This window comes from Oncorhynchus gorbuscha, linkage group LG07 (genome assembly GCF_021184085.1).
Source record: "Oncorhynchus gorbuscha isolate QuinsamMale2020 ecotype Even-year linkage group LG07, OgorEven_v1.0, whole genome shotgun sequence".
Lineage (NCBI taxonomy): Eukaryota > Metazoa > Chordata > Actinopteri > Salmoniformes > Salmonidae > Oncorhynchus > Oncorhynchus gorbuscha.
Genome location: NC_060179.1, coordinates 46,891,117 through 46,909,061, shown reverse-complemented (window position 1 = coordinate 46,909,061; position 17,945 = coordinate 46,891,117). Strand labels below are relative to the sequence as shown.

The 17,945-nt window shown below is 42.1% G+C and overlaps 1 protein-coding gene across 1 annotated transcript in view; it reads left to right on the top strand.

Annotated features, from left to right (window-relative positions):
• LOC124039929 (proline-rich protein 12-like) overlaps positions 1-17,945 on the top strand; it is a 63,327-nt gene that overhangs the window by 29,041 nt on the left and 16,341 nt on the right. The window contains 5 exon segments of the mRNA XM_046356491.1: positions 6,999-7,447; positions 7,603-7,719; positions 8,535-8,665; positions 10,790-11,244; positions 14,598-14,717. Of these exon segments, the coding sequence (XP_046212447.1) occupies positions 6,999-7,447; positions 7,603-7,719; positions 8,535-8,665; positions 10,790-11,244; positions 14,598-14,717 (1,272 nt within the window).

Sequence of the window (17,945 nt, the reverse complement as noted above, 5' to 3'; positions counted from 1 at the left end):
TGTGCCAGGTTTCCTTCAGACTTGACGCTTGGCATTCAGGGCACGGAGTTCAATATTGGTTTCATCAGACCAGAGTCTCTTGTTCCTTGTGGTCTGAGAGTCTTTAGGTGCCTTCTGGGAAATGCCAAGCAGGCTGTCATGTGCCTTTTACTGAGGAGGGGCTTACGTCTGGCCACTATACCATAAAGGCCTGATTTGGTGCATCAGTAATGGGAAAACCTTCCAGAAGGAAAACCATCTCCACAGAGAAACTCCAGAACTCTCTGTGACCATCGGGTTCTTGGTCACCTCCCTGACCAAGGCCCTTTTCCCCTGATTGCTCAGTTTGGCTGGGCGGCCAGCTCTAGGAAGAGTCTTGGTGGTTCCAAACTTCTGCCGTTTAAGATTGATGGAGGCCACTGTGTTCTTGGGGACCTTCATTGATGCAGAAATGTTTTGGTACCCTTCCCCAGATCTGTGCCGAGCTCGACACAATCCTGTCTCTGAGCTCTACGGACAATTCCTTTGACCTCATGGCTTGGTTTTTGGTCTGAAATACGCTGTCAACTGTGGCACCTTTTTATATGGACAGGTGTGTGCCTTTCCAGATCATGTCCAATCAATTGAATTTACCACAGGTGGACTCCAATCAAGTTGTAGAAACAAACAAGGATGATCAATGGAAACAGCAGGCACCGGAGCTCAATTTCGAGTCTAGTAAAGGGACTGAATTCTTATGTAAATAAGGTATTTCATTTTTTTTTTAAATGATAAATTAGCCCAAAATTAAAACCTGCTTTTGCTTTGTCATGATGGGATATTGTGGGTAGATTGTATTTAAAAGAAATCCATTTTAGAATTGGACTGTAAATGTAACAAAATGTGGAACAAGTCAAGGTGTCTAAATACTTTCCGAAGGCACTGTATATACAAAAATATGTGGACGCCCCTTCAAATTTGTGGATTCGGCTATTTCAGTCACACCTATTGCTGACGGGTGTATAAAATTGGGCACACAGCCATGCAATATCCATAGACAAACATTGGCAGTAGAATGGCCTTACTGAAGAGCTCAGTGACTTTCAACGTGGCACCGTCATGGCACCTTCCCAACAAGTCAGTTCGTCATATTTCTGCCCTGCTAGAGCTGACCCGGTCAGCTGTAAGTGCTGTTATTGTGAAGTGGTAGGCCACAGACGCTTACAGAACAGGACCGCTGAAGCCCATAGTGTAAAAATCGTCTTTTCGTTTGCAACACTCACTACCGATTTCCAAGTTGCCTCTGAAAGCAGTGTCAGCTCAATAACTTTTTGTCTGTAGCTTCCTGAAAAGGGTTTCCATGGCTGAGCAGCTGCACACAAGCCTAAGGTCACCCTGCGCAGTGCCAAGCGTGGGCTGGAGTGGTATAAAGCTTGGACTCTGGAGCAGTGGAAATACTTTCTTTGGGAATCACACTTCATCTGGCAGTCCAATGGACAAAGCTAGGTGAGGCAAAGCTAGGTGAGGCAGATGCCAGGAGAACGATACCTGTCCCTCTGGATAATGCCAAATGTAAAGTTTGGTGGAGGAGGAATAATGGTTTGGTGCTGTTTTTCATGGTTCAGGCTAGGTCCCTTAGTTCTAGTGAAGGGACATCTTAATGCTACAGCATACAATGACATTCTGTTCTTCCAACTTTGTGGCAACAGATTGTGAAATGCCCTTTCCTCTTTCAGCATGACAATGCCCCTGTGCACAAAGCGAGGTCCATACAGAAATGGTTTGTCAAGATCAGTGTGGAAGAACTTGATTGGCCTGCACAGAGGTTTGACCACAACCCCATCGAACACCTTTGGGATGAATTTCAGCGCCGACTGCGAGCCAGGCTTAATTACCCAACATCAGTGCCCGACCTCACTAACGCTCTTGTGGCTGAATAGAAGAAAGTCCCCAAAGCAATGTCCCAACATCCCAGAAGAGTGGAGGCTGTTATATTAGCAAAGAGGCGACCGGCGACATAGTAATGCCCATGATTTTGGAATCAGATGTTCGAGATGTACTTTTCGTTACTTTTGTTCAGGTCGTGGATGTTGCAAACGATCACTTAGTCATTTTTGGGACATTCCCCACATATTCACTATTTTGTCTGAGATGTAATAGTATATATAACTGTCCTATAATATCGACTGTCGTCTGGTACTGATAGCCTATATATTTTATTGGCAGAGAGTGTATGTAGGCTGTTACATTGTGCATCTCTTTGTGGAAGCACAAAATATTTCTTATTTATAACAGTACTTTTCTTCATAGTCTTGTTGTTTCAGCTCATGCCCCAATTTTCTTAGAATTAATTTTACGGCATAGCTCATGGAAAATAATTATTTTAGCCTCTGGCTTAGCAGTTGCTGTAGAATTCGGTCATTGATTCCATTTCCTGTGCACACATAGTAAAGAACTGATTGAAAGAAACGATAGCCCAATTGTTATATTTCTGATAGCTTGAACTAAATCAGACCCACTGATGTTTACAGCTGTTTTTGGTTATTTAAAGGAATGATAGATACCCACTGAGCTATTCCACACCAAGACAGACCAAAAATATGTTTTGTGTCTCAGATTGTTCTGGAAATTATCACATAGAAGCTTCATCGGGAGGAAGGATCTTTTGACATGCTTTTTACATTTTAGTGTGTCACAAACATGGTTTATTTTAGGCCCATTTTAGACCTATACGTGCCTTCTGTAAGACCCTATGATCTGTGAACCATACATCATACAGACATCTTTGTGTAATTATACTCTTATAGCAAGGATCATCGACTAGATTCAGCTGTTGGACGATTTTCCTTTTCTTGAGCGGATGGTCAGGGGGCATGATTATCAATCATTTAAGAGTGTTGGACAAGTAATCAAAAGGTTGCTGGACCTAATCCCTGAGCTGACTCAGTGAAAAATCTGTCTGTTAAGCAAGGCACTTAACCCTAATAGGTCATGTAAGTCGCTCTGGATAAGAGTGTCTGTTAAATGTATTTGTAGACCGCAAATTGACTGCAAGAAGTCCAAACGGCTTTAATATTTGACTAAAACGTAATACTTTGGAGCTGATTTCCTGTTGTTTTTAAAGTCTTATGTCCAACAATTTTTTTAAAATAACTAATTAATACTTTTTTGCTAAACTTGTGGGGACCAAATAAAATCCCCAGTGGGCCAAATTCGGGCTGCCATTTGGGGAATCCTACCTTTTTATAGTGGGCTCTCAAATGGAGTATGTCTTAATTCTGAAATACAATTTTTCACATTCATTTTTTTCAACATATTTAATATCTCTGAAGTATCGTTTTTAAACCATTGTTTGGAACAATTTACTCTTCAAACACTCAATTTCTAAAGTGGGCTCTGGTACTTATGACCCATTTCATACATAGAAATTGACATTTATAGGTCATTAACCAGTCACAGCCCTTAGGATTGCACATTCGGCAAATCGCCAACAGAAGATGTTTCCTTTTACTCAATTTTCCCGTTCACATACCATTTATCATAACTTCAAAATTAGAGCCCATTCTGGAAATGTCATGTACCCGCAAAGTTTATTGTTCCATAAAATTAACAAAATCAAAATCCTATTTTGAGATATTAATATTTTTAATGTTGAATAAATGAACGTGATAAATTATATTTCCGAATCTATATGTACTCCATATGTTGGAACACACTATAACAACACAAAGATGTTGCCTGTATCATGTACGGTCACGGATCATAGTGTCTTACAGGAAGCATGTAATGTGTCTTCGGAAAGTATTCAGACCCCTTGACTTTTCCCACATTTTGTTACGGTACATCCTTATTCTAAAATGGATTAAATAAAACACATTTGTTGTCAATCTACACACACTAACCCATAATGACGAAATGAAAACGGTTAATATTTTTTTGCAAACAGTGGGGCAAAAAAGTATTTAGTTCTCCCACTTAAAAAGATGATGCCTGTAATTTTCATTATAGGTGCACTTCAACTATGACACAAAATGAGGGAAGAAAATCCAGAAAATCACATTGTAGGATTTTTAATGAATTTATTTGCAAATTATGGTGGAAAACAAGTATTTGGTCACCTACAAACAAGCAAGATTTCTGACTCTCACAGACCTGTAACTTCTTCTTTAAGAGGCTCCTCTGTCCCCCACTAGTTACCTGTATTAATGGCACCTGTTTGAACTTGTTATCAGTATAAAAGACACCTGTCCACAACCTCAAACAGTCACACTCCAAACTCTACTATGGCCAAGACCAAAGAGCTGTCAAAGGACACCAGAAACAAAATTGTAGACCTGCACCAGGCTGGGAAGACTGAATCTGCAATAGGTAAGCAGCTTGGTTTGAAGCACTGATGATCTCCCTCGATCTGGGGCTCCACGCAAGATCTCATCCCAGAACCACACGGGGGGACCTAGTGAATGACCTGCAGAGAGCTGGGACCAAAGTAACAAAGCCTACCATCAGTAACACACTACACCGCCAGGGACTCAAATCCTGCAGTGCCAGACGTGTCCCCCTGCTTAAGGCAGTACATGTCCAGGCCCGTATGAAGTTTGCTAGAGCATTTGGATGATCCAGAAGAAGATTGGGAGAATGCCATATGGTCAGATGAAACCAAAATAGAACTTTTTGGTAAAAACTCAACTCGTCGTGTTCGGAGGACAAAGAATGCTGAGTTGCATCCAAAGAACACCATACCTACTGTGAAGCATGGGGGTGAAAACATCATGCTTTGGGGCTGTTTTTCTGCAAAGGGACCAGGACGACTGATCCGTGTAAAGGAAAGAATGAATGGGGCCATGTATCGTGAGATTGAGTGAAAACCTTCCTTCAGCAAGGGCATTGAAGACGAAACGTGGCTGGGTCTTTCAGCATGACAATGATCCCAAACACACCGCCCGGGCAACGAAGGAGTGGCTTCGTAAGAAGCATTTCAAGGTCCTGGAATGGCCTAGCCAGTCTCCAGATCTCAATCCCATAGTAAATCTTTGGAGGGAGTTGAACGTCCGTGTTGGCCATCTACAGCCCCAAAACATCACTGCTCTAGAGGAGATGCATGGAGGAATGGGCCAAAATACCAGCAACAGTGTGTGAAAACCTTGTGAAGACTTACAGAAAACGTTTGACCTCAACAAAGGGTATATAACAAAGTATTGAGATAAACTAAACCTTTGTTATTGACCAAATGCTTATTTTCCACCATAATTTCCAAATAAATTAATTAAAAAATCCTACAATGCGATTTTCTGGATTTTTTTATTTATTTTGTCTGTCATAGTTGTAGTGTACCCATGATGACAATTACACGCCTCATCTTTTTAAGTGGGAGAACTTGCACAATTGGTGGCTGACAATACTTTTTTGCCCCACTATATGTATTAAAAAAATACCTAATTTCCATAAGTTCTCAGACCATTTGCTATGAGAATCGAAATTGAGCTCCGGTGCATCTTGTTTCCATTGTTCATCCTTCAGATGATTTGGAAAGAGGCACACCTGTGTTTAGGTCCCACAGTTGACAGTGCATGTCAGAGCAAAAACCAAGCCCTGAGGTCGATGGAATAGTCCGTAGTGCTCCGAGACAGGATTGTGCTGAGGCACAGGTCTGGGGATGGTACCAAAACATTTCTGCAGCATTGAAGGTCCCGAAGAACACTGAGCTGGTGGTCCCAAAGAAGGGCCTTGGTCAGGGAGGTGACCAAGAACCTATGGTCACTCTGACAGTGTTCCTCTGTGGAGATGGGAGAACCTTCCAGAAGGACAACCATCTCTGCAGCACTCCACCAATCAGGCCATTATGGTAGAGTGGCCAGACGTAAGCCACTCCTCAGTAAAAAGCACATGTCAGCTCACTTGGAGTCTTACAAATGGTACCTAAAGACTCAGACTATGAGAAACAAGATTCTCTGGTCTGATGAAACCAAGATTGACGTCTTTGGCATGAATGCCAAGTGTCATGTCTGGAGGAAACATGGCACCATTCCTTCGGTGAAGCATTGTGGTGGCAGCATCATGCTGTGGAGGTGTTTTTCAGTGGCAGAGATTGGGAGAATAGTCAGGATCATGGCTAAGATGACTAGAGCAAAGTACAGAGATCCTTGATGAAAAGCTGCTCCAGAGTAATCAGGGCCGCAGACTGTGCCGAAGGTTCACCTTCCAATAGGACAATGACCCCAAGCACACGGCCAAGACAGGAGTGGCTTCAGGACAAGTCACTGAATGTCCTTGAGTGGCCCAGCCTGAGCCTGGACTTGAACCGAATCGAACATCCAACCAAAAAGCTGTGCAGCAACGCTCCCCATCCAACCTGACAGAGCTTGCGAGGATCTGCAGAGAAGAATGGGAGAAACTCCCCAACTACAGGTGCGCCAAGCGTGTAGTGTTTTCGCTTTGTCATTATGAGGTATTGTAGCCCGTCATTGTAAATAAGAATTTGCACTTAACTGACTTGTCTAGTTAAATGTAAAAACTAACTGTCCAAAAACATGTGTGCCAAGGTTGTAGCGTCATAACCCAGAAGACTCGAGGCTGTAATCACTTCCAAAGATGCTTCAACAAAGTACTGAGTAAATGGTCTGAATGCTCATGCAAATGTTATTTCAGAATTGAAAATATAAATTTGCAAAACTTTATAGAAAATGGTTTTTACTTTGTCATTGTGGGGTGTTGTGTGTAGATTGTTGGGGGGGAATATAATCCATTTTTGAACAAGGCTGTAAAATATCAAAATGTGGAAAAAATCAAGGGTCTGAACTTTCTGAATGCACTGTAGAGGTCTAAAAGGGCCTAAAATGGACACTTTCATCATGATTTTCTTAGTTTTTTGTGTATATTTGTTACAAATTTGAAAAGCATGTTTAACATCCCTCCTCCCAGTGTAGTTTCTCTATGAGAATTGCCAGAATATTCTATGATCTGAAAAATATTTTGTGCAATATGGTGTGGAATCGCATTTTGATTCTTGAAGAAAAATCACCACTTATCTCCTTTTATTCCAGCCTCAGCACCAGTGGCACCAGTCGGTCCCTCACCTCTCTCCGCCTCCCCCGCTCAGTCCTTCTCTCCCTCTCCACCACCTTCCCCCTTACTTCTCCTCTCTCTCCCTTCATCACCCCTGCCCCCACAAGAGGCGGCACAACAGAAGCAGTCCCAACCTCCGAGCCCCCTCCCTCCTTCTATTCCTTCTCTTCCTCCTGCTCCCGCCACCCTCCCTCCTTCCTCCCAGACTCCCCCGGCCTCGGATTCCCCCGAGCCAGCACTGGAGCCCCCCGCGTCCCCGGAAGACGCCCCTGCCCCTCAGGTCACCTCGCTGCATGTGGCCCAGAAGCAGGAGGACGCCGCCATTGCTGGAGAGAGCGAGGATGACAAGAGCGAGAGTGGAGGGGAAGGCATTTTCCGAGAGAGGGACGAGTTTGTGGTGCGCGTAGAAGACATCGGAACTATGAAGGTATTTGTGTGTGTTGCGTTTTTGTGTAACAAAATAAAGGCATCACTAACCACCAGATCAACAGTTAGATTGTTTCTCAATGTAGTCCATCTGTTCCATAAGTTGATTGTGTGTGTGTTCAGTATGCATTAAATCCCTCACCCCTCTTTCCCCAGCTGGCCCTGAAGACCGGTCGAGAACCTCCCCCCATCTGGAGGGTGCAGAAAGCCCTGCTGCAGAAGTTCAGCCCTGAGATTAAGAACGGACAGAGGCAGTTCTGTGCCACCAGCAATGTGAGTCAGTCGGTCTGTCCACCCGGCACAGTGGTACCCCATTTTTTTCCCCCTCAAAGAATTTCTTGTCGCCGGACCTCACAACCTTAATCTGTAAATGTATATTTTTACATCAATATAGAACCATGAATTCATTGCGTTTTCATCTCAATAAATACATTCACTCAATACGATTGTATTTTTCAAATGATCTTTCTCAGAAACATTTGTATATTTTCCCATACAATAATCTGTACTCTTAATTTTGTGTTCCACTTACCCAACACATGAAGATCACTGCTCAATGTCCACACAGAATGCATGTTTCTGTCTATCAGCAGAGCGGGCATCGGAAAAAGTCTTAAACATTTCGTAAATGGAAATGAGCGTTGCATAGGACAAGTTCGGATAGTCTCTTCCAGTACCTTTCCCACAATTACGTGCCTAAGGTTCCACTGATGTTCCTCATGAAGATCACTGCTTTGCCCGACTGTGTGATTGTTGGTTTCAGGTCTTCTTAATTGCAGTCGCTGAGCATCTTACGAGTACTATATCATATTAACGTGATTCCTGAGATCTAAAACTGTTCCTAGATCAGCATGCTGACTATTTTTCGTTTTGGATGATAAGAAATGGACAGTGGGAACCTGGTCCTTGGTCAACATTCCTACTCTGAGACACTATGAATATAGAACCAAATAAACTGCAGCACGACTGCAATAAAGATCACCTGGAAGAGACCCACTGATTTGTGTGGACACCAGGATGACTATCTGTTAAATAAGTAGCTATTAGGCATCCCAATAAACAAAATGGCTGCTTTTTCTTTTTCTTAGTATCTGGGCTACTTTGGTGACGCCAAGAGGCGATACCAGCGCCTGTACGTCAAGTTCCTGGAGAACATCAACAAGAAGGACTATGTGAGAGTGTGCTCTCGACGACCCTGGCACAGACCATCCGGACTGAGGTACCCATCTATACACCTATTTCCCGACTACGTCATGAAACGTAGCATGCGTAGGTCTTCATCAGAAACGTAGCAGTGGATACGATCACATGCAACTTCAAATGCACCTCGTGCAAGTTAACACATAATCAGATGGTTATCGTCAGAGGATTGATTACCTAGCAAGCCAGTCAGTTAAGGTAAAATCACAAATCGAGCTAGATAAAGCCAGAACAATAATATACATGCCTATAGCCGTCGGTCTTGCGTGAAAATGGCTTTATTTTAGACATGTACAGTTGAATTTGGAGGTTAACATACACCTTAGCCAAATACATTTAAACTCAGTTTTTCACAATTCCAGACATTTAATCCTAGTAAAAATTCCCTTTCTTAGGTCAGTTAGGATCATCACTTTATTTTAAGGATGTGAAATGTCAGAATAATAGTAGAGTGATTTATTTCAGCTTTTATTTCTTTCATCACATTCCCAGTGGGTCAGAAGTTTACAAACTCAATTAGCCTAATCCTCCTGACAGAGCTGGTGTAACTGAGTCAGGTTTGTAGGCCTCCTTGCTCGCACACACTTTCAGTTCTGGCAAGAAATTTAGGATAGGATTGAGGTCAGGCTTTGTGATGGCCACTCCAATACCTTGACTTTGTTGTCCTTAAGCTATTTTGCCACAACATAGGAAATATGCTTGGGGTCATTGTCCATTTGGAAGACCCATTTCCTTAAAGCTTAAGCTTAAGCTTTAACTCCCTGGCTGATGTCTTGAGATGTTGCTTCAATATATCCACATAATTTTCTTTCCTCGTGAGGCCATCCATTTTGTGAAGTGCACCAGTCCCTCCTGCAGCAAAGAACCCACACAACATGATTCTGCCACCCGTGTTCTTCACGGTTGGGATGGTGTTCTTCTGCGTGTAAGCCTTCCCCTTTTTCCTCCAAACATAATGATGGTCATTATGGCCAAACAGTTCTATTTTTGTTTCATCAGACCAGAGGACATTTCTCCAAAAAGTGTGACAAAGTACGATCTTTGTTCCCATGTGCAGTTGCAAACAGTAGTCTGGCTTTCCCCCAGCATCTTCACAAGGTCCTTTGCTGTTGTTCTGGGATTGATTTGCACTTTTTGCACCAAAGTACGTTCATCTCTAGGAGACAGAACGCTTCTCCTTCCTGAGCGGTATTACGTCTGCGTGGTCCCATGGTGTATATTCTTAAGTACTATTGTTTGTACAGATGAACGTGGTACCTTCAGGTGTTTTGGAAATTGCTCCCAAGGATGAACCAGACTTGTGGAGGTCTACAATTTTATTTCTGGGGTTTTGGCTGATTTATTTTGATTTTCCCATGATGTCAAGCAAAGAGGCACTGAGTTTGAAGGTAGGCCTTGAAATACATCCACAAGTACACCTCCAATTGACTCTAATGATTTCAAATAGCCTATCAGAAGCTTCTAAAGCCATGACATAATTTTCTGGAATTTTCCAAGCTGTTTAAAGGTACAGTCAACTTAGTTTATGTAAACTTCTGACCCACTGGAATTGTGATACAGTGAATAAGTGAAATAATCTGTCTGTAACAATTGTTGGAAAAATGACTTGTGTCATGCACAAAGTAGATGTCCTAACCAACTTGCCAAAACTTTAGTTTGTTAACAAGAAATGTGTGGAGTGGTTGAAAAACTAGTTTTAATGACTCCAACCTAAGTGTGTGTATTAAACTTCCGACTTCAACTGTACATTGTATATGCCTTCACTTCTCAAAGGGTTTCTTCCACCTTGTCATTGAACAGTTCATAGGACAGTGTTGTCCGAAATTGTATTACTTGCACCTTTTAAATATACATTTCAGAGTGTGCTGTCCTGTTTAATGTCCAAGGACAAGGCATAAGAGGAACATACTAGCCTAAAGAGCTAACATGGTGTTTGTACTTCCATCTAGCCATCCAGTGTTCCCAAAAATCTGAAGTAGCCAGCATTCTGAAAAAAGTTGCCAGCTAGGGGGGTGAGAGGGCATGACCCCCACAAAATTAGGGTTAGTAGTCATCTATTTGGTTGGAAGTGGGTGGTTATAGAACTGGGCATCTGAAATATGGTTGCTTTCTCTTTATTCAATTCTCTACTCTTCTTCAATAGGCAACAGGTCCTCCCCAAAATGGCGTCCCCGCCTCTCACCACCCAGATCCCGCCCCGAGCTGAGAAGGAAGAGAGGGAGCAGCGAGTGGCACCGGCGCGAGAGCTGGTGCAGCGTGAGCCCAGGGAGAGAACAAGGGCAAAGAACGAACAGCGAGAGAAGGAGAAGGCGGCTGCGGTAGTGAAAGAGGAGTTGGAGAAAGAGAAGCAGAGGGAGAAAGAGAAGAGGGTGCAGCCATCTCAGAAGCCCGAGAAACGGTCCGCCACAGTGGCAACGACAGAACGAGGGAAAGAGAAGATGGGGGGAGTGGAGAAAGGGAAGACTGTAGAGCGCCCTTCCAAGTCGAAGCCAGCCAAGGTCAAGGCGGAACCTCTTCCGAAAAAGAGGAAGTGGCTGAAGGGGGTCCCCTCGTCGTCTGATTCCGACTCATCTGAGGAGGCAGCCAGCGAGGATGAGAGTAAGAAGCGTTTTTTTGCCTGTAGGGCCAGTTTCTTAGACACAGATTAAGCCTAGTCCAGGACTAAAACGCATTCGCAATGGAGATTCTCTGAGTAAAAAGCTATTTCCATTGTGAATGTAGCCTGTAATACTTTATTATTTTGTGAAGCAGTCTTGTACTGATTATTGATTGTTACACTATATAGTGCACTACTTTTGACCAGAGCCCTATGGGCCCCCGTAAAAAACTACTGCACCCTAAAGGGATTACGGTGCCAATTGGAACGTAAGTGCCTTCAAAGTATTCATACTCTTTGACTTATTCCACATTTTGTAGTTAAAGCCTGAATTCAAAATGGATTACATTTATATTTTTCTCACCCATCTATCTCCTCACAATACCTCATTATGAAAAAGTGAAAACATATTTTTAGAAATGTTTGCAAATTTCATTGAAAATGAAATGCAGAAATATCTGATTTACATAAGTATTCACACACACACACAATACTTTGTATTAGCACCCTTTGGCAGTGACTAAAGCTTAGACTCTTTCTGGGTAAGTCTCTCTTAGAGCTTTCCACACCTTTATTGTGCAACATTTGACCATTCTTTTTTTCAAAATTCTTCATGCTCTGTCAAATTGGTTGTTGATCCCTGCTAGACAACCATTTTTTAGGTCTTCCCATAGATTTTCAAGTAGATTTAAGTCAAAACTGTAACTCGGCCACTCAGGAACATTCAGTGTCTTCTTGGTAAGCAACTCCAGTTTAGATTTGGCCTTGTGTTTTAGGGGTATTGTCCTGCGAAAAGGAGAATTAATCTCCTAGTGTCTGGTGGAAAGCAGACGGAACCAGGATTTCCTCTAGGATTTTGCCCTCATTCCGTTTATTTATTTTTATCCTGAAAAACTCTCCAGGATTACAAGCATACCCATAACATGATGCAGCCACCACTATGCTTGGAATTATGGAGAGAGGTACTCAGTAATGCGTTGTATTGGATTTGCCCCAAACAACAATTGAGGACAAAAAGTAAATTTCTTTGCCACATTTTTTGCAATATTATTTTAAATGTAGTGCCTTGTTACAAACAGGATTCATGTTTTCGAATATTTTTGTTCTGTACAAGCTTCATTCTTTTCACTCTGTCAATTAGGTTAGTAATTGTGGAGTAACAACGTTGTTGATCCATCCTCAGTTTTCTCTTATCATAGCCATTCAACACTGTAGTTGTTTTAAAGTCACCATTGGCTTCATGCTGAAATCCCAAAGCGGTTTCCTTCCTCTCCAGCAACTGAGTTAGGAAGGACACCTGTATTTTTGTCGTGACTGGGTGTATTGATACACCATCCAAAGTGTAATTAGTAACTTCACCATACTCAAACAGATATTAAATGTCTGCTTATACAAATTTTACCCATCTACCAAAAGGTGCCCTTCTTTGCGAGGCGTTGGAAAACCTCCCTGGTCTTTGTGGTTGTATCTTTTTGAAATCCACTGCTCGACTGAGAAACCTTAAAATGATCTGTGTGTGCGGGGTACAGATATGAGTTAGTCATTCAACATTTATGTTAAACACTATTATTGCATTGGCTTCATGGTGAAATCCCTGAGCGGTTTCCTTAGTCTCCGGCAACTGAGTTAGAAAGGGCGCCTGTATATTTGTAGTGACTGGGTTAGGCTTGCCATAACAAAAGGGATTGAATACTTATTTACTCTAGACATTTAAGCTTTACATTTTTTTCAAAACACATAATTTCACTTCATGGGGTATTGTGTGTAGGCCAGTGACAAAAATCTCAATATAATCAATTTTAAATTCAGGCTGTAACAACAAAATATGGAACAAGTCAAGGGGTGTGAATATATTTGTTTGGGTGCTCCAGGCAGTGAATAGAAGGGAAGGTGAAAAGAGATGCTTTCAGGAATGTATTTGGCAAATAGGTCGAGCTGTGTGTGTAGGGTTGTCACGATAATACGGTACAACATTTTCCATGGCAGAAAGGAAAACGGAATGCAGACTAAGCTCTTTGGCCATTTAGGAGTGTTATGTTACATTATGTGCTATAGTGTGGAGTTTAAACAAATGAGTCACTGTGTTACAACTAGAGGTCGACTGATTAATCGGAATGGCAGATTGAAATTGGCCCTAATTAAATCTTGGACAGTTAACTCGTTCAACACTCTAAACACCTGCTTCTCGTTGCACTCCACGAGGAGACTGCCTGTTATGTTACGCGAATGCAGTAAGCCACGGTAAAGTTGCTATCTAGCATTAAACTTTTCTTATAAAAAACAATCAATCAATCATAATCACTAGTTAACTACACATGGTTGATGATATTACTAGATATTATCTAGCGTGTCCTGCGTTGCATATAATCTGACTGAGCATACAAGTATCTGACTGAGCGGTGGTAGGCAGAAGCAGGTGCGTAAGCATTCATTCAAACAGCACTTTTGTGCATTCTGCCAGCAGCTCTTCGTGGTGCGTCAAGCATTGCACTGCTTATGACTTCAAGCCTATCAACTCCCGAGATGACGCTGGTGTAACCGAAGTAAAATGGCTGGCTAGTTAGCGCGCGCCAGTAGCGTTTCAAACGTCACTCGCTCTGAGACTTGGAGTGGTTGTTCCCCTTGCTCTGCATGGGTAACGATGCCTCGGGTGGCTGTTGTTGTTGTGTTCCTGGTTCGAGCCCAGGGAAGAGCGAGGAGAGGGACGGATGCTATACTGTTACACTGGCAATACTATAGTGCCTATAAGAACATCCAATAGTCATAGATATTTTAAATACAAATCGTATAGAGAGAAATAGTCCTATAATGACTAGAACCTAAAACGTCTTACCTGGGAACATTGAAGACTCATGTTAAAAGGAACCACCAGCTTTCAAATGTTCTCATGTTTTGAGCAAGGAACTTAAACGTTCGCTTTTTTACATGGCACATATTGTACTTTTACTTCTCCAACACTTTGTTTTTGCATTATTTAAACCAAATTGAACATGTTTCATTATTTATTTGAGGCTAAATTGATTTCATTGATGTATTATATTAAGTTAAAATAAGTGTTCATTCAGTATTGTTGTAATTGTCATTATTACAAATACATGTAAAAAATTGGCCGATTTAATCGGTATCGGCGTTGAAAAATCCTATTCGGTCGACCACTAGTTACAACATAAGAAACCATTATGCCTGTTTTTTTCTGCTACAGGTATTGTGACAACCCTGTGTGTGTGTGTGTGTGTGTGTGTGTGTGTGTGTGTGTGTGTGTGTGTGTGTGTGTGTGTGTGTGTGTGTGTGTGTGTGTGTGTGTGTGTGTGTGTGTGTGTGTGTGTGTGTGTGTGTGTGTAAAACCTCTATGCAGTGACCGTGCAAGGCAGGGTGAACAATCGGGCAATGCGGGAGATGTTCAGGAGCTATGTGGAGATGCTGGTCAGCACGGCCCTGGATCCCGACATGATCCAAGCCCTGGAGGATACAGAAGGTGAGGGCTCAACACACACATGCACACACACACGGCCCTTGACCTCGACATGATCCAAACCCTGGAGGACACAGACGGTGGGAGCAGAACACCACACAATACACAAACAGCCATGAGGGGTGAACCACGAAGCTGGATAGAGAAGTTACTTACTTTTGGTCAATTCCTTGTTTAACTTGGGATAACCGTTGACATGAAGGTGGCTCACCTTTTACTACATTTCTATGACAACGAATGCTTTAGCTTTAACCTGCTAACTCTTCATCCTGAATCAAGTGTTTAATTCCATCACTCTCGCAAAAAATGGGCCATCTTCTCCGGACCATATTTGAGGAAGATGACTGATTTTAAAAATATTTTTATTAGTCAGGTGTTCTTTTGTAACTAAAAATAGTCATTAAAATACATGCATTTGAAACTTCATGAGCTGTAAAACTTCCTATGACCTATCAATATTATAATTCTTTTAATTAAGAGCGGGGGAAAAGGACATTCATAAGCACACCAAAGACCACATTAACAATATAATTCATTAAATAATGATGGCACTTCTAATAGTCTATTTCCCACCATATCTTGCTGGATTTGCAGGGGAACCTGTCTTTCATTTAAATTTCGTAAAATGAGTGACTGGCGGATGAATGGCACGACAATGGTCCTCAGGATCTCGTCACAGTATCTTTCCTCGTTCAAATTGGCATCGATAAAATGCAATTTGTTCGTTGTCCATAGCTTATGCCTGCCCGTACCATAACCCCACCGCCTCCATGGGGCACTCTCAAACCGCTCGCCCACACAACACCATACAAGCTGTCTGCCATCTTCCCGGTACAGTTTAAACCGGGACCCATCCGTAAAGAGCACACTTCTCCAGCGTGCCTGTGGCCATCAAAGGGGAGCATTTACCCACTAATGTCAGTTATGACGCCGAACTGCAGTGATGTCAAGACCCTGGTGAGGACGACAAGCAAGCATATGAGCTTCCCTGAGACGGTTTCTGACAGTGTGCAGAAATGATTCGGTTGTGCGATCCCACAGTTTCATCTGCTGTCCGGGTGGAAGTCCTGGGCTGACGTGGTTACACGTGATTGTGAGGCCAGTTTTACGTACTGCAAATTCTCTAAAACGAGAGGCGGCTTATGGTAGTGAAATGAACATTCTGGTGAACATTCCTGCAGTCAGCATGCCAATTGCACACTCCCTCAACTTGAGACACCTGTTGCATTGTGTTGTGTGACAAAACTGTACATTTTAGAGGCCTTTCATTGTTCCCAGCACAAGGTGCACCTGTGCAATGATCATGCTGTTTAATCAGCTTCTTGATATGCCACACTTGTCAGGTGGATGGATTATTTTGGCAAAGGAGAAATGCTCACTAACAGGGATGTAAACACATTTGTGCTAATTTTTATGTGTTCGAAAATATCTGCAGTCTTTTTTTATTTCAGCTCATAAAACACAAGTTGTGTTTTTTATATTTTTGGTCAGTGTATTTAAGAGAAGCTGAACAGCGCTTTTTGTTGCTGATATTTATTATTTAGGATAATATTCAGCCTATTATTCAAAATACTTTAATATTTTTGTTATTTAGCTACTCATTTCAAATGGTTGAAACTAAAGAACTAATACGGTTGAGATTGTAATCAGGGGTTTGGAAAATGTATTTTTTGTTTACAATGAAAAGTAAAGTTACCCAGAAGGATTTTGTCATAACGCTGGGAACTTTGTTCATGTCAATTTAATGTGAGTGACACTTTTCTGAATAAAGTTGAGTTGGGGAAAATGTTTATTATGCCTTCCTTTGCAGTCTTTTGCTGGATCCACCTGGTAACCAAATGACTTGGCTAATATATTATGGACATTTCTTTGAAATTATGTAAAAAAGGCAGAGAGTAACTGCGCACCTTCCAAAAAAAATAATTTATCAGTATTGCAAAAAAATTATTTTATCGTGATATGGATTTTTGTCAATATCGTCATAGTTTATTCTGTCATCTCTTTCCCTGTCTCCTGTTGCAGCTGCTTCCCACACACAAAAAGCTTTGCAGCGCACTCGAGCTGTGCAGTTCCTCCTCCCCACTGTTAGATTCAAAATAAGCATGCTGCTCTGTTAGGTCAAATGCAGTGAACCAACCGATTGTTCCAAACAAGAACAATGCTGCTTTCCACTTTGCTTCTTAAATGCCATTCTACTTCTATGATTCCAACAGTAGACTAGTGTTTCGATCTATATCGCAAATCAGACCGCTATATTTGGTAAAAGAAATGGCAATTAGATTTTTTTTGTAGCCCTAGCCTAGGCCATGTTCATTTGGCTCCAAATGGAAGACATTGGACTGAAATGTGTAGGGACAATTTGTAACTGATCTCGGTGTGTCCTAATGAACACGGACAGCCCTGTTCAGGAGCGCTCAAAGTTACAGTGTTCAGATATGATGATCTATCATGTCTGATCTATTCATAACAGTTCACCTCAATTCACCTCACATCCCAGTGGCATCCAGAGAGTTAAAGTTAGGATTTGTCCCGAACAGGTGCAGAAAGTCTAACTTACCCGCCACCCTTTGGACAAACCCTAACTTTGCTATGCCCCTTGGGGCAGAGAAAGGTTCAACACTGACGCAATGGACATTAATCTTGCAATACGTCAAAGTTTTTTGTCAAGCACAAGTTGCCTCATTGCGTATCCCAAGTTGAGGGTTTGGACCCAAGTCATCCTTGTTATGAGTTGGATGTAATTGATATAAAGGTACACTGTAGCCCGATTCACACTAAAGACCCGAGCTGAACTGGGCTAGCCTGGTGACTCATTCACCGTAGCTGCTGGAACCATTCTAGAAAGGACAAGGCGAGAAGAAAGTATCTGAGTCAGCACAGTGTGATTTGGGTCGGCCATACAGTGTGAATAAGGTTAGGGATAGTTTCTGACCTTTTCCCTTGATTGTTTCGTGCTCATTTCTGAAAAGCAACTAGTGTTGTCATATCAGCTGTAACATGTCTGTAAAGAGTTTGATAAGGGAAGGCGGCGCCAAACGGGCAACGTTCATTTGAATTGAAACAGTGCTGTTTTGAACGACCAGTTGAATGTTGTGATTGTGTTCGGTTTTGAGATTTAGGGTTGCAAAGGGTCGGAAATTTTCCATGGGAAGTTAAGCCCTGGAATTTTGCTTAAATTATAACAGTGAACCTTTTTTTTGTGGTTTACACATAAGGCAATTCTAGGTCTTG